Source organism: Mobula hypostoma, chromosome 29 (assembly GCF_963921235.1).
Source record: "Mobula hypostoma chromosome 29, sMobHyp1.1, whole genome shotgun sequence".
NCBI lineage: Eukaryota > Metazoa > Chordata > Chondrichthyes > Myliobatiformes > Myliobatidae > Mobula > Mobula hypostoma.
The window spans coordinates 4,405,197-4,421,591 of NC_086125.1; the positions used below are offsets into that span (position 1 = coordinate 4,405,197).

The 16,395-nt window shown below is 46.0% G+C and overlaps 1 protein-coding gene across 1 annotated transcript in view; it reads right to left on the reverse strand.

Annotated features, from left to right (window-relative positions):
- The window catches only part of LOC134339324 (PDZ domain-containing protein GIPC1-like), a 64,192-nt gene extending 47,797 nt beyond the window's left edge, over positions 1 to 16,395 (reverse strand). Inside the window, exon 1 of the mRNA XM_063035728.1 lies at positions 16,036 to 16,395. Coding sequence (XP_062891798.1) covers positions 16,036 to 16,323 — 288 coding nt within the window. The 5' untranslated portion in view covers positions 16,324 to 16,395. The remainder of the gene's footprint in view (positions 1 to 16,035) is intronic.

Below are 16,395 nucleotides of genomic sequence, written 5' to 3' on the forward strand. Positions count from 1 at the left end.
TTAATAAGCAGAGGAACACATACAAGTTCACTTCAACCAATATTTTGTCCATAGCAGGAAAATAATTGCTGAAAGTGATTTAGTTCATAATGCAGTACTACGCCTCTACTTGCCATTTCTAATCCTGACAGTACACTGTTGAGTTTTCTACCTCATTTTACTTAGCTTCTTCTCATGGCAACTATTTCATTCAACTCAAAAATCTTCTGTTGATATAGTCCTAATCCCATCAGTTGAAGAAATTTATGCTAAATACCCAAATAGATTTATATCTCATTTAAATGATAAACACTTGGGTTCCTAGTTCTGGTCTCCAGCACAAATGGAAATACCCTCTCCATTGCTCTGCCCAACAACTTTAAATGTTGACACCGTGTTCCAGTGGGCCAGCAAAAATACAGCCTATCACGTCATATTCAAATACTGTATAAAGCTTCCAAAGTCATTCATTCCCTTAAGCCCATTCTACCACAGGGTAGAATTGTGGTTGACCTGTGACTTTAATTACCCCCATACCCCACAAGGAATGAAAATCTATCAGGTTTTTAAATTAACATGGCACCTTGCATCAATCTGTTTTTTTATTCTAAAAATCTGCTGCTCTTTGCATGTCAAGGTCCTCCGCAAGTTATATTTGGACAATCCATACACAAAAGTAAGGAGGGCCAGTGGGATGGATGTGAAAGCTGCTGTGATGCTGCACGTATCCTCGGCCAGAGAGGACCAGGACATTCTCAGGTGCCTTCTCTCCTACCCTTCCCACCAAGCGCCAATAATCGGGGTCTGGATTGAGTTGAGCAGAACTGGGAACACTGCAGACTAACTGCAATAATCGGGGTCTGGGTCGAATTGAGCAGAGCTGGGAACACTGCAGACTAACTGCAATAATCGGGGTCTGGGTCGAATTGAGCAGAGCTGGGAACACTGTAGACTAACTGCAATAATTGAGGTCCGGGTCGAATTGATCAGAGTTGGGAACACTGTGCAGACTAACTGCAATAATCGGGGTCTGGGTCGAGTTGAGCAGAGCTGGGAACACTGCAGACTAACTGCAATAATCGGGGTCTGGGTCAAGTTGAGCAGAGCTGGGAACACTGTGCAGACTAACTGCAATAATCGGGGTCTGGATCGAGTTGAGCAGAGTTGGGAACACTGTAGACTAACTGCAATAATCGGGGTCTGGGTCGAATTGATCAGAGCTGGGAACACTGCGTAGAGTCACTGCAATAATCGGGGTCTGGGTCGAGTTGAGCAGAGCTGGGAACACTGTAGACTAACTGCAATAATCAGGGTCTGGGTCGAGTTGAGCAGAGTTGGGAACACTGTAGACTAACTGCAATAATCGGGATCTGGATCGAGTTGAGCAGAGCTGGGAACACTGTAGACTAACTGCAATAATCGGGGTCTGGGTCGAGTTGATCAGAGCTGGGAACACTGTGCAGAGTCACTGCAATAATCGGGGTCTGGGTCGAGTTGAGCAGAGTTGGGAACACTGTAGACTAACTGCAATAATCGGGATCTGGATCGAGTTGAGCAGAGCTGGGAACACTGCAGACTAACTGCAATAATTGGGGTCTGGGTCGAATTGATCAGAGCTGGGAACACTGTGCAGAGTCACTGATATAATCGGGGTCTGGGTCGAGTTGAGCAGAGTTGGGAACACTGTAGACTAACTGCAATAATCGGGGTCTGGGTCGAGTTGAGCAGAGTTGGGAACACTGTGCAGACTAACTGCAATAATCGGGGTCTGGATCGAGTTGAGCAGAGTTGGGAACACTGTGCAGACTAACTGCAATAATCGGGGTCTGGGTCGAGTTGAGCAGAGTTGGGAACACTGTAGACTAACTGCAATAATCGGGGTCTGGATCGAGTTGAGCAGAGCTGAGAACACTGTAGACTAACTGCAATAATCGGGATCTGGATCGAGTTCAGCAGAGCTGGGAACACTGCAGACTAACTGCAATAATTGGGGTTCGGGTCGAATTGAGCAGAGCTGGGAACACTGCAGATTCACTGCAATAATCAGGGTCTGGGTCGAGTTGAGCAGAGCTGGGAACACTGCAGACTAACTGCAATAATCGGGGTCTGGGTCGAATTGAGCAGAGCTGGGAACACTGCAGACTAACTGCAATAATCGGGGCCTGGGTCGAATTGAGCAGAGCTGGGAACACTGTGCAGACTAACTGCAATAATCGGGGTCTGGATCGAGTTGATCAGAGCTGGGAACACTGTGTAGAGTCACTGCAATAATCGGGGTCTGGGTCGAGTTGAGCAGAGTTGGGAACACTGTAGACTAACTGCAATAATCGGGGTCTGGGTCGAATTGATCAGAGCTGGGAACACTGTGCAGAGTCACTGCAATAATCGGGGTCTGGGTCGAGTTGATCAGAGCTGGGAACACTGTGTAGACTAACTGCAATAATTGGGGTCTGGGTCGAATTGATCAGAGCTGGGAACACTGTGCAGAGTCACTGATATAATCGGGGTCTGGGTCGAGTTGAGCAGAGCTGGGAACACTGTGCAGACTAACTGCAATAATCGGGGTCTGGGTCGAATTGATCAGAGCTGGGAACACTGTGCAGACTAACTGCAATAATCGGGGTCTGGGTCGAATTGAGCAGAGCTGGGAACACTGCAGATTCACTGCAATAATCAGGGTCTGGGTCGAGTTGAGCAGAGCTGGGAACACTGCAGACTAACTGCAATAATCGGGGTCTGGGTCGAATTGAGCAGAGCTGGGAACACTGCAGACTAACTGCAATAATCGGGGCCTGGGTCGAATTGAGCAGAGCTGGGAACACTGCAGACTAACTGCAATAATCGGGGTCTGGGTCGAATTGAGCAGAGCTGGGAACACTGCAGACTAACTGCAATAATCGGGGCCTGGGTCGAATTGAGCAGAGTTGGGAACACTGTAGACTAACTGCAATAATCGGGGTCTGGGTCGAGTTGATCAGAGCTGGGAACACTGTGTAGAGTCACTGCAATAATCGGGGTCTGGGTCGAGTTGAGCAGAGTTGGGAACACTGTAGACTAACTGCAATAATCGGGGTCTGGGTCGAATTGATCAGAGCTGGGAACACTGTGCAGAGTCACTGCAATAATCGGGGTCTGGGTCGAGTTGATCAGAGCTGGGAACACTGTGTAGAGTCACTGCAATAATCGGGGTCTGGGTCGAGTTGAGCAGAGTTGGGAACACTGCAGACTAACTGCAATAATCGGGGTCCGGGTCGAATTGATCAGAGTTGGGAACACTGTAGACTAACTGCAATAATCGGCGTCTGGGTCGAATTGATCAGAGTTGGGAACACTGTAGACTAACTGCAATAATCGGCGTCTGGGTCGAATTGATCAGAGTTGGGAACACTGTGTAGAGTCACTGCAATAATCGGGGTCCGGGTCGAATTGATCAGAGTTGGGAACACTGTGTAGAGTCACTGCAATAATCAGGGTCTGGGTCGAGTTGATCAGAGTTGGGAACACTGCAGACTAACTGCAATAATCGGCGTCTGGGTCGAATTGATCAGAGTTGGGAACACTGTGCAGAGTCACTGATATAATAGATATGGCTCACACCAAGTTTTCATACAACTGTAGCAGGATTTTTATTTCACTCAGAGTTGAAGAATTCAAATTACAAAGATCACCATTTGACACAGCAATTTTTTTTGACTTTCTATACAATTTACTGAAATTTATGCAACAGAATAAATGCACACTGACCATACAAGCATCTCCGTATTTACCATCTGAAAAGCTACAATATAGAACATAGAAGAGTGCAGCACAGGAACAGGCCATTGGGCCCATAATATATTGAGCTTTATCCCTTATAGGTCAAGTGCTCGCACAACCGCATTTACTGAAATTCATTTACCACACCTTTGTCCGTCTAATTGATCTATTAATCTGTTTGCAACAGGGTACTTCCATCTACACCGCTGGAAATGCCAACTATCCTTGTATCATTGACAAACTTTCAAAATAACATTGCTCCGTTAACAATAACAACAGGATGAAAGGCACATGATGCCTTTTACCAATGGAATATGCAGAAGCATATTGCAGTCAGTGAAGCACTCTTGGAAAAGCAATCTCTTCAGTAGAGGAAAATGCAACGCATCTAACTACAGGTCCACAATCCCTTATCCGAAATCCTTGGGGCCAGTTGCATTTCGGAATTCAGAATGTTTCGGATTTCAGACCCCCCCCCCATAGCAAAAAACACGCGTGCTCAAGTCCCTTATTTAACCTGGCTCAATGCCATGGACTTTAGGACCCAGCGGCGCACCAAACCTACGCACATCCTCCCGTATACTTTAAATCATCTCTAGATTACTTATAATACAATATAAATGTTATGTAAATAATTGTTATACTGTATTGTTTAGGGAATAATGACAAGAAGAAATTTTATTTCCAACAAGAACATTCAATAAAACAAAAATACACAGCTTCAAACCAACCGAATCAAACACACGATAAATGACTTATTGGAATAAACGTAGAACGTCATTGTCACCACAAAACTTCAGCAACTTGTCTGTTTATTTAAATCATATACAGTGGTAGCTCCGACACTATTTTCTTCAGTAAGACGTCGCACAGACACACCACGATCAAGTTTCTGCAAGAACTCCACTTTCTGCGTTATTGATAGTGATAGATGCTTCCTTCTCTTTTTCTCATTGTTACCTATAGGGGTATCTGCAGCTCTTCTTGACATTTTCACAGTGAAATTAAACGCAAAGTCAACAGTGAACACACAATATCAGCGAACAGCAAATGCAGGTGTAACCAGTACGAGCGCTATGCTACAACTGACGCCTGGCGGCCTCTGCTAGCGCTGTCACATCACACCTGAGTGATGTCAGCTGTTGGTGAGAAAAACTTCGGTTTTCGGAGCTTTTTGGATTTCAGAATTTCGGATAAAGGAATGTGCACCTGTACTTGAACAGCTAATTGGTATTGGCTGCAGGGCACCTTGATCAAACCAAGGAGGAAAATGTCACTGATTTTCTTTGTTAGAGAGAGCAAATTCACCTGCTTGAGTGGTGCAGTATTCATTAGTTCAGCTGATATTCAGAAGGGAAAAATCAAACCAAATCGAGAGCTACAGCACAAGAACAAAGATCACAACGAAGCCATCCAATTAAACATGGAACACTCAAACTGTCCAAGTGAACATCAACTTAAGAGTTTGAGACAATGGAACATTAGTTTCCTACAGTGCAGAGCCAGCATTGTAAAGTTATTTATAAAGGCTATGGTTGGGTAATGTGTCTGATTCTGGAAGGCCAGAGTGGAGCTAAGAACCATGATTGTAACCATAATACTTCAGCTGCATGTCTTCACAAGCGGTGTCACGACACAGTTCTTTAAACAAAAGTGGTTCAAAACCTGGATTTTTTCCAAACCTGAAGAAACATTATCAAGGCTGGGAATAAACTGAAGGAGTTAGTGCAATAATCAGATTTATTTTATTGGTGAACGCAGCAGGCCAGGCAGCATCTCTAGGAAGAGGTGCAGTCGACATTTCAGGCTGAGACCCTTCGTCAGGACTAACTGAAGGAAGAGTGAGTAAGGGATTTGAAAGTGGGAGGGGGAGGGGGAGATCCAAAATGATAGGAGAAGACAGGAGGGGGAGGGATAGAGCCAAGAGCTGGACAGGTGATTGGCAAAGGGGATACGAGAGGATCATGGGACAGGAGGTCCCGGAAGACAGACGTGGGGGGGGACCCAGAGGATGGGCAAGGGGTATATTCAGTGGGACAGAGGGAGAAAAAGGAGAGTGAGAGAAAGAATGTGTGTATAAAAATAAGTAACAGATGGGGTACGAGGGGGAGGTGGGGCATTAGCGGAAGTTAGAGAAGTCGATGTTCATGCCATCAGGTTGGAGGCTACCCAGACAGAATATAAGGTGTTCATGCCATCAGGTTGGAGACTACCCAGACGGAATGTTCATGCCATCAGGTATCATCCCCCCCTCCTTGACTTTCTTCCCGGACCTCCTGTCCCATGATCCTCTCATATCCCCTTTGCCAATCACCTGTCCAGCTCTTGGCTCCATCCCTCCCCCTCCTGTCTTCTCCTATCATTTTGGATCTCCCCCTCCCCCTCCAACTTTCAAATCCCTTATTCACTCTTCCTTCAGTTAGTACTGACGAAGGGTCTCGGCCTGAAACGTCGACTGTACCTCTTCCTAGAGATGCTGCCTGGCCTGCTGCGTTCACCAGCAACTTTTATGTGTGTTGCTTGAATTTCCAGCATCTGCAGAATTCCTGTTGTTTTTATTTCATTGGGCAAGGTTATTAAGCTATATACCAAAGACAATCAATCAAATGACAGAACAGGAACAGAGCTGATTGGCTCATTACTGTTCTTACAATCAGAATCAGGATTAATATCACTGGCATGTGTCATGAAATTTGGTGCCTTTCCAGCAGCAGTACAATGCAATACATAATAATAGAATAAAAACGGAATTGATGTACATTAAAAATAGTTCAATTACATAAGTAGTGCACAAATAGAAATAAAAAAGTATGAGGTAGTGTTCATGAGTTTAATGTTCATTCAGAAATTGTAATGTTGAAATTGTATAAGGCATTGGTAAGGCCAAATTTGGAGTATTGTGTACAGTTCTGGTCGCCGAATTATAGGAAGGATCTCAACAAAATAGAGAGAGTACAGAGAAGATTTACTAGAATGTTACCTGGGTTTCATCTCCTAAGTTACAGAGAAAGGTTGAACAAGTTCGGTCTTTATTCTTTGGAACGTAAGAGGCTGAGGGGGGACTTGATAGAGGCATTTAAAATTATGACGGGGATATATAGAGTTGACGTGGATAGGCTTTTTCCATTGAGAGTGGGGAAGATTCAAACAAGAGGGCATGAGTTGAGAGTTAAAGGGCAAAAGTTTAGGGGTAACATGAGGGGGAACTTCTTTACTCAGAGAGTGGTAGCTGTGTGGAACGAGCTTCCAGCAGAAGTGGTTGAGGCAGGTTCGATGTTGTCATTTAAAGTTAAATTGGACGGCTATATGGACAGGAAAGGAATGGAGGGTTATGGGCTGAGTGCAGGTCGGTGGGACTAGGTGAGAGTAAGAGTTCGGCATGGACTAGAAGGGCCAAGATAGCCTGTTTCCGTGCTGTAACTGTTATATGGATGGCAGAAGGGAAGAAGCTGTTTCTGGATCATTGATTGTGTTTCTTCAGGTTCCTATCCCTCCTTCCTGGTGGTAGCAATGAGAACAAGGAACAACCTGGGCGATGGGAGTCCTTAATGATGGATGCCACCTCTTGGATGCATTGTCCCCTGAAGATGTCCTGGATACTACAGAGGCTAGTGCCCATGATGGAGATGACTAAGTTTACAACTCTCTGCAACTTTCGACCTTATGCAGTAGACACCCCCTCCACCACACCACACCCCACCCCCACCACCCCCCCCCGGTGCCTGTACTGGATGGTAATGCAGCCAGTTAGAATGCGCTCCACAGTACACCTATAGAAATTTGCGAGTGTCTTTGGTGATATATCCAAATCTCCTCAAGCTCCTAATGAATTATAACTGCTGCCATGCCTTCTTTGTAGCTGCAATGACATGTTGGTTCTAGCATAGATACTCAGAGATATTGACACCCAGAACTTGAAATTGCTCACTCTCTCCACTTCTGATCCCTCTATGAAGACTGGTGAGTGTTGCCTTGTCTTACCCTTCCTGAAGTCCACAACCAGTTCTTTGGTCTTACTGACATTACGTGCAAGGCTGTTGATCAAAGTCCACTCAACTAGCTGGTATATCTCACTCCTGTCACCTTCTCGTCACCATCTGAAATTCTGCCAACAACAGTTGAATCATCAGCAAATTTAGAGATCAAATTTAAGCTTGATACAAGCTTGAACTTGTGAATGCCTCCTATTAAACCTGGCGATTACAAAGTTTTAAAGACTGCTTCTGTGGATTGAACAAAAATGAGTCCAGAGATGCAAGCGATATGACTTAAGAATTCATATTAAACACTGAGAACAGCTCAAATCTTGGGTCCTGAGGCTCTACAGTGGAACCTGATAAACATCGCACTATTTTGAACAGATTTCTAAGAGGCTTTAGACATCCACTGATTAGTCTTGTCACTGAACATACTTTCTCTAATGCACTAATGTCCATAAGTTAGCCCAAGAAAACACAACAAACAACCTGAAGTCAAAGTAAGACATAATTCAAGAACCAACAAAATAAAATTTACCACAGCTTGTTCAGTGGCACAAATTTCCAATTTTTCAAGGTGATCTTTCCTCTAGTAATTTTTATCTGGTCTTATTTTTCCAAAACAAAACGAGCACAGCTGCCTGCAGAAGCAATGATTGCATTCCAAAGATAACTCAAGGTGTAAAGGATTTGAAAGATACTATAGGAGTGCAAGTATGGATTTTTGATCATCTTATCTGTGTTTTTAGTTTGTTTCTTTATCTGTTTTCCATAGAATTGGTTTTCGAGAGACCAAGATTTTACAATGGCCATGTGGAATTCTGGTTGAAGTGACTGAAATCTGTGCATCTCTATTCCAGACATGAGATAGATGTCCACATTTCAGAGGGAAATTGGCTTTTGAGGAAATTGCTCACTGGCGAACAGTTAAATTGGAAATTTGGAATTCATATCTCGGAAGATTGAAAGATTTGGGGAGCAATCATAAAAGTTGTTGTTTTTGCTAACAAGACTGGTCTATGTCTAAATACCCAATGATTAACCAGGACCAAGTGAGTGTCTGTCTCCCTACATTACAGAACGACAAGGTGATGGATGCTGATTATAGCACTGACCTGTGGGTGTGAGGTTCTGTAACATTCCTGTAATCTGGTGTACAAATATGGAAATAGGACCATTTTGTTAGTTTGCTAGATTTACATGACGACTCCAAGCCATGCCGCAGAGGAGACACTATTAATACTGATCCCCTTTGATGAAAAGAAAAAAAACTTTTGGGGGAACTTGTCCAGCTTCTTGGGTGTGGCAATGTGGCATTTTGTTTTGGGGGAAGCCAGGAAACAGTAGTCTATTCCAGCCAACCTCATCCCACAGTTTTAAAGAACTTAGTGACCCCCCCCCCCCGCCAACCGTGGAGTAAGGGTTTTAAAGACTGGTAATTCCCTACGCATGATTGTTTGACCCAGAGATCCTGACTCTGAAAGTGATTCCCCAGGGAAAGGAATGTTGAACTAGGTGGGAAGATAGGCACAGATCCACCCTGTCAGTGGGACACAGCAAGTGTGAGCAAGAGTGGTATCATGTCTTTTTTTTCTTTCCAAGGTGGCTGGGGTCCTGTCCGAGTCCATGATCTACAGCTACAGCTCAAACTAGAAAACTTCATGGGTAGTGGGTTCTCGCTCTCGGACTCACCAAGCAGCCTTCTGTTTTGATACCACCAGATGTGGCCTGGAAGACGTGCACTTTCCGAGTGCAGTCCTTGCCAATGCTGCATCGTGGGAGATTAAAACATCCAGACAGCAGGCAGTGTACACTGCTGTTGAAAAAAGGCTCCTGCACTTGAGCAATCTCTCTCTCTCTCCCGCCCTCTCTTTCTCAATGGCAGGTGAGAGTCGGTCAATCAGAGTCAAGGAACTCAAATTTGAGCAACGTGGCACACTGTAACATTGCAACAGCAAGCCGTTGCTCTCTCCTGTTGTTGCAGGAGTAATCGCGCTCTCTCTCTCTCCCTCACTAGTGAAAGAGAGCCTGTCTGAGATGTTGGAGGTGTTGGGATGGACACTAGATTTTGATGGACCCTAGATCATGGTCTCTGGGGAGCTTCGCTATTGCTCGCACGGTGGGTAGGGCTGATGCTTTTGCTGGAGTGGGGGGGGGAGAATAGGAAGGGGAAGGTTGATACTTTTGCTGCTGCTTGTATGCGGAAGGGGAGGAGCTTTAGTGTTCCAACAATGTTCCATAATTCAGTCTTTGTTATTTTTCCCCTTCTGTTTCATGGATGTCTGCAAAGAGCAAATTTCAGGTACACAGGTATGCTGTATACATTCTCTGATATTAAACTGAACCATTGTCTGTGTCTAAGCTGAATGGTGGTGTGAAGGTGGCACTCCCGGGACACTGAATGGCACGTACGGGATACGCAGCTCTCCGGCCTTTAGGTGGTATGGCTGCTGCTATCCGAGGTATGAGGTGCTATATTTTCAGCACAGTGCCCCGTATGAGTACACTGCACACTTCAATTAGCGCAGTAAAAGAGCTATCGCAGAGGCAGAGGGGTTTTGGATGATGGCCTTTGCTCAGTATGGTATGACCACTATAATCGTGATGCTGGCTAACGAAGGTGGCCATTGCTCTCTCAAGCACATGGAAGATATGCTGCCCCGAGTATTGGCCGAAATGATAGCTATTCAAATGGCTGCCTTGCAGAATCAGATAGGTTAAGATGACCTGCTCGCAGATAAAGGTGGTCTGTAGTGGTATCCGTCAAGAATGTTGCACCATCCTCCCTGACGAATCAAGGAACATCAGTCCGCTGGCTGATCATACCCAACAGTTGATGGATGAGATTAAAGTGGGGGACCAGTTCCATAGCTATTATATGGTGGGGGGAGAAGACGGTGGCTTTTTAGGGCACAAAGAGGTAGATAGACTAAGTATTACACTGGTAGTGACTACTGGGCTTATAGTACTGGGTATTATACTTTTGGGTTTTACAGGTTTCCCCCACCATCCAAAGGTACAGTGTTCCTATGAAATGGTTCGTAAGCCGGAATATCGTAAAGCGAAGAAGCAATTACCATTTATTTATATGGGAAAATTTTGTGAGCGTTCACAGACCCAAAAATAACCTACCAAATCATGCCAAATAACACAAAAAACCTAAAATAACAGTAACATATAGTAAAAGCAGGAACGATATGATAAATACACAGCCTATATAAAGTACAAATACTTTTCCACAATCATTGCCTGCACTGTTGTCTGTAGCGAAGATCTCACGCAAGCACTCTCGGCAAAAACACGCGCGCCGTCGGCAAAAACACGGCGCAAGCGTTCTCAGCAGAAAATCTTACGCAAGCGCTGTTGACAAAAACGTTCTCTCCAGTAACCTTTAAACTATGAAGCTGCCAAATCATACCAAATAACACGTAAAAATACACAGCCTATACTTGGAGTACTGTGTCCAGATCTGGTCACCTCACTATAGGAAGGATGTGGAAGCATTGGAAAGGGTACAGAGGAGATTTACCAGGATGCTGCCTGGTTTAGAGAGTATGCATTATGATCAGAGATTAAGGGAGCTAGGGCTTTACTCTTTGGAGAGGAGGAGGATGACAGGAGACATGATAGAGGTGTACAAGATAATAAGAGGATTAGATAGAGTGGATAGCCAGCGCCTCTTCCCCAGGGCACCACTGCTCAATACAAGAGGACATGGCTTTAAGGTAAGGGGTGGGAAGTTCAAGGGGGATGTTAGAGGAAGGTTTTTTACTCAGAGAGGGGTTGTGCGTGGAATCCACTGCCTGAGTCAGTGGTGGAGGCAGATACACTAGTGAAGTTTAAAAGACTACTAGACAGGTATATGGAGGAATTTAAGGAGGGGGCTTATATGGGAGACAGGGTTTGAGGGTCGGCACAACATTGTGGGCTGAAGGGCCTGTACTGTGCTGTACTATTCTATGTTCTATGTTTAAAGTAGAAGTAATGTATGTACAGTATAGTATCACTTACGGGAATTGGGAAGACAGCTTGCCGAGCACACTGATGATGGTGTGTTAGGCCGAGTCGTCAGAGTTTGGGTGGTGCAGTGGCCCCCACCCTCCGGGCAGCAACCCGACACCGATCCATGAAGCATGCAGCAGTGCAGCGGTAGCCAGGAGGCACACAGCACATCTTTAAGAAAAAAGCCGAAATAAACATGTTAATTAATTAGGTGCCGCCAGGCACGTAATTGTCAGCCCAGATCAGAAGCGATTTGCATCGCCTCTGATCTGTGCTGTGTGCCTCCCGGCTACCGCTGTACCCCCGCTTACTTCATAGATCGTTATCTGTCCGCGGCCTGGGGGTTGGGTGGTGGGACGCGGGGGTGTCATCTCATCGTCGATCAGGGCAAGCAGCTCATCTTCTCTATGACTGCCCGCCTCGATGTCGAAGGTCGACGTTCGTCATCTGCTGTGGCTGATGTGGAAGGCTTGCTTGACTGCTGAGCCTCGCGCCTTTTTCTATCATACATTTCTTTGTAAGCACTCAAACCATCCTGCAAATATCCCCTTAACCTACGTACCCTTTCAAAATTAAAGTCGTACTTTATCATTGCAGCGAAAATCTCACGCAGTTGCTTCACGTTCAGTTCGCTACTGCATTCGGTTTCGATTGTTATCCTTTCCTCTTCTAATTGCATCAGCTCTTCATTTATCAGTTCTTGGTTATGGGATGCCAAAACCTCTTCAACATCATCTTCGTCAGCTTCCACAAGCCAAACTCACTTTGTCCTTACTTCGTTCACCACGATCAAAACTCTTAATTATTAGTTTTACGCTAAGTGTAACACCCTTACGAGCTCTTTCAGGCATTTCAGACACCTTAGAACTCATCTTGCTAACGGCTGCTCACAGACATGTGTTTAAGCAATGCTGGCAAGAATGCTGTTCCGTATCCGGGGGAGAGAGGCTGCTAGGGGCACGCACTGCCTTTTGTCACGTGCTGATTTTTTTCGTAACAGTGAAAACACCTTCTGTTAGCGAAAACAGGGAACAAATGTAGGTTTTTCATAACAGTAAGGTTTCGTAAAGTCAACGTTCGAAAAGCGGGGGACACCTGTACAGGTAGCTTATTAGGGAGTTCACTGGGGTAATACTAACCTGAGGGATGAATTGCCATGGTGTTACATCTTTCAAGAGGTGGAATATAACATGAAGCGTTAAATTACTTGCCAGTTGAAAGCCGATTCTGCCATGCCAGTTATTGATTGGCCCAGTTAAAGGATATAGCAGCTTTCTTATTGGTTGGCTTTCATGCCATGGCACTGGCTTACAGTTCCAGGTACCTCAGAGGTATGAGAATAACATGTCCGAAAGACTCTCTCTTTCGCTGGGGGTCACTTCAGACTGAGGTCGCAACCAGTACTGAAGAACTATTGGGAAAGTGCACTCTATATAGGAGGGTACATGTGTACACTTAGCTAAGCACCCGTTGTTGAATGTTGGTATATAGCTTGGGAAGACTTGAGTTAGGAGTGTTACTGAATGCTTAGTGTTGGAGCTTTGTAACTTAAGGTGGTTTAGATGAGTACTTGTCATATCAATGGCACTTGCCTTTAACCAATGCCGACTGAAGCTGTTGAGGGGGGCATTAGATGGGAACCATTTTCCCACACCAGCTCTGCCACCCACCCCCAAGCATCTAGCAGCTCAAGCCGCAGCAACAGCCAGACTACCTCTGGTTTCCAAGGTGCACTACACGTTGTTCTGTTGGTCGCTTACTACACAATTCACTGCTGTTTGTGCAAGTTTTAGCACCTCTCCCTTGGGGCTTCAATCACCTCTGCAGCATTCCTGAAGAATCATCCTATGCTGTGGTATAGCAGCTGAACACCAGCTAACAGACATGCAAACTAGCTCACACAACAAAGAGACATAACTTGCAAAGGAATAAACTCACAAAAGCAGTGAGTGGGCTGAACAGTGAAGTAACAGCAGCGTTGTGGAAAGGTAAGATAACACAGAGTCAGTGGAACAGTCTCTCAAACTAATTGTTTAAGAATTATCAACCTACAACACTCTGCTACACAGTTCTGCATTTTTTAATTCATTGCTCTTATTTGCCCATCAGCAGCGGCCTTTAATTCTCCATCTCTACTTCTCACCCCACCATCATCAAACCACACTCTTTAAAACAAACTAACGCGTCCAACTGTTTGGTCGTTTGCCTCACGAAACCCCAGGATATTTTACTACATGAACAACTTGCATCTAAATTGTGTTTTTAATCACTTTTAATAACGGAGTTATTTACAAGGTGCAGGTCACAACCATGTGCCTATCATGACAGAAACCCATGTGACTGAGTGTTGGATCTATTGGACCGAGCTGCACGGCTGTAGTGAGCTGTTGTTGCTTTTCAAGATCCCTGGAGGTTTCCTTCCTCACTCATGCTGAGGGATCAACATATTTCACTGGCACCTGTGACTTTCAGCTCTTCCAGGCGTCAAAATGGAGCTGCAAATCGCCACATTTACTCCTGCATATTCTAGAACAGGGGTTCTCAACCTGGGGTCAGTCCACAGACCCCCCTGTAAATGGTCAGGAACCATGGCATTAAAAAAAGTTGGGAACCCCTGCCTAGAACGCTTCCATCGTTCCTCACGCATCTAGAGATCACCAGCACAAAAAGACCAGGATAGTGCTGCCAGTATTTCAGGGTGAAAGCCCTTTTAATAACACTGTCTTGGCTGGCTGCCACGAAGTTGCATTCCACATTAATTCAGCAAGAACAAAAGGACAAACGCTTGCAATCTCACAGATGCTGCTGTGCCTCTGGACAAACCCTTCTCAGTGTAATACAGTTGCCAAGAGACTGTGCCCTCTGCTTGGCGAGACAAGAACAATAGCTGAATCTCAAATTCACACCAGCCCTCAGACCCAAGGAAGAGAAATTATTTTCTAAACGGTTGTAAAACTTTGGAATGCACTTCACTGGGAGACTATGGATGCTCAGTTGAGTAGACTCAAAACAAAATTGCTCACGCCCAAAATGCCTCATGTCAGTATCCTCAAAACCACTGCCTTCTTACCCCTATTTAAAGTGTCTCAAGCCTCACCAGTGAGGGTCTGTCTTTACCATATCCCTTCCTAAATCATAACAAGGGCAACATAGATAGATCTTGGCACAGTCTGCAAACCAAAAGATTGAATTTTACAGTACAGAAATAGACTATTATGGACCATCAAATCATGACCCAAAATACACCACCTGTAATATTAAATCTAGTATATCAGCAATCCCAGCAACCCAAGGCAAATAAAATACAACTCCAGTACCACCCATGAACTAGGACACCGCCATGTCTTTCTCATGGCTACACCACACATTACTCTGCCTTATCCATGGAAACCTTCCAGGATTCACCTAACTATCCCAGAGCCTACAATGAGCACCAACTCGTGCTTCTCAGGTTGTTGGGGGTTGCTAGGACTGCGAGGATCAAAGGGCCAGAAGGGCCTATTGCACACTGCATCGCTAAATAAATAAAAATTCTCCCTTCAACCAGCTCTAGGCTCAGCATATTCAATTCAGCAACTCTCTATACCACAAAGATTCTGCAGATGCCAGAAATCCAAAGTAACACACAAAAATGCTGAAGGAACTCAGCAGGTCAGGCAGCATTTAGAAACAGTTAATGCTTCATGTAGAGACCTTTTTGGGACTCCATTAACTGTTGATGAAGCGTGTCAGCTTGAAATGTTAAATGTTTAATCCTCGCTATAGATACCGCCTGATTTGCTGAGTAAATCAAACGTTCTGTGTGTTACTCCGTAACTCTCCCACACAACGCAGATCTCACCCCCACCGACTGCGCCCCAATCTCAGATACAGTAGGAGAGGATTTTCCAAACCCGAGGGATCTCTCCCTCTCTCGTACCCCTGTCTCACTGTAGGGGCTCCCACTCATTTTTGATAGCCCCTCCTAAAGCTCCCTCCCGTCCCCTCAATCAATGAGCCTGATGACACTTTCTCGTCCCTTTTCCGCACTACAGCAGGCTCCCTCCTCATGCTGGGGTCTCTCTCACTACCTGCCCCCTCTTTCCTCAACTTGAGGGGAAGGTTGGGCTCTGTCCCTCTCTCCCTGGGTACAGCTCTCTGCCCACCCACCTCTCCCAAGTGGCTCGCTTTTCACTTGAAAGGGAACCCTCCTTTCCCTTATCTCCATCATCCAGGTGGAGCGGTGACAACTCCTTGCTGTTTCTCTTCTCCCCACCCTCTCTCTCACCCGTCCCAGGACCCACTGGTCTATACTGCCCCCCCCCCCCGCCCTGACAGTTACCTCGGACGGGTGCAATCCGAATGCCTCCCCAAGCTTGGCGTACAACTCCCTCACGTTGGTGAAGCCCTCCACTCGGCCAGTGGCGCTGCCGTGCGCCAGCTGCGTGTGGAAGGCGAGTCGCGGCCTGAGGGGCAGGGGGCCCGGCCCGCTCGCAGACCCCGGGGTCTCCCCCGGCGCAGCCGTCCGTGGCCGCTCCGCCTCCAGCCAGCGCTCCCGGGCCGCGGCCTCCGCCTCATCATTCTCGACCAAAGGGGGCGCGGCTTTCTTCCAGCGACCCAGCGGCATCATCCCAACCTGCAGAGCCGGCTCCGCTCAGCGGCCCGGCCCTACCCGACCCGCGGGGGGTGGGAGCACCTTGAC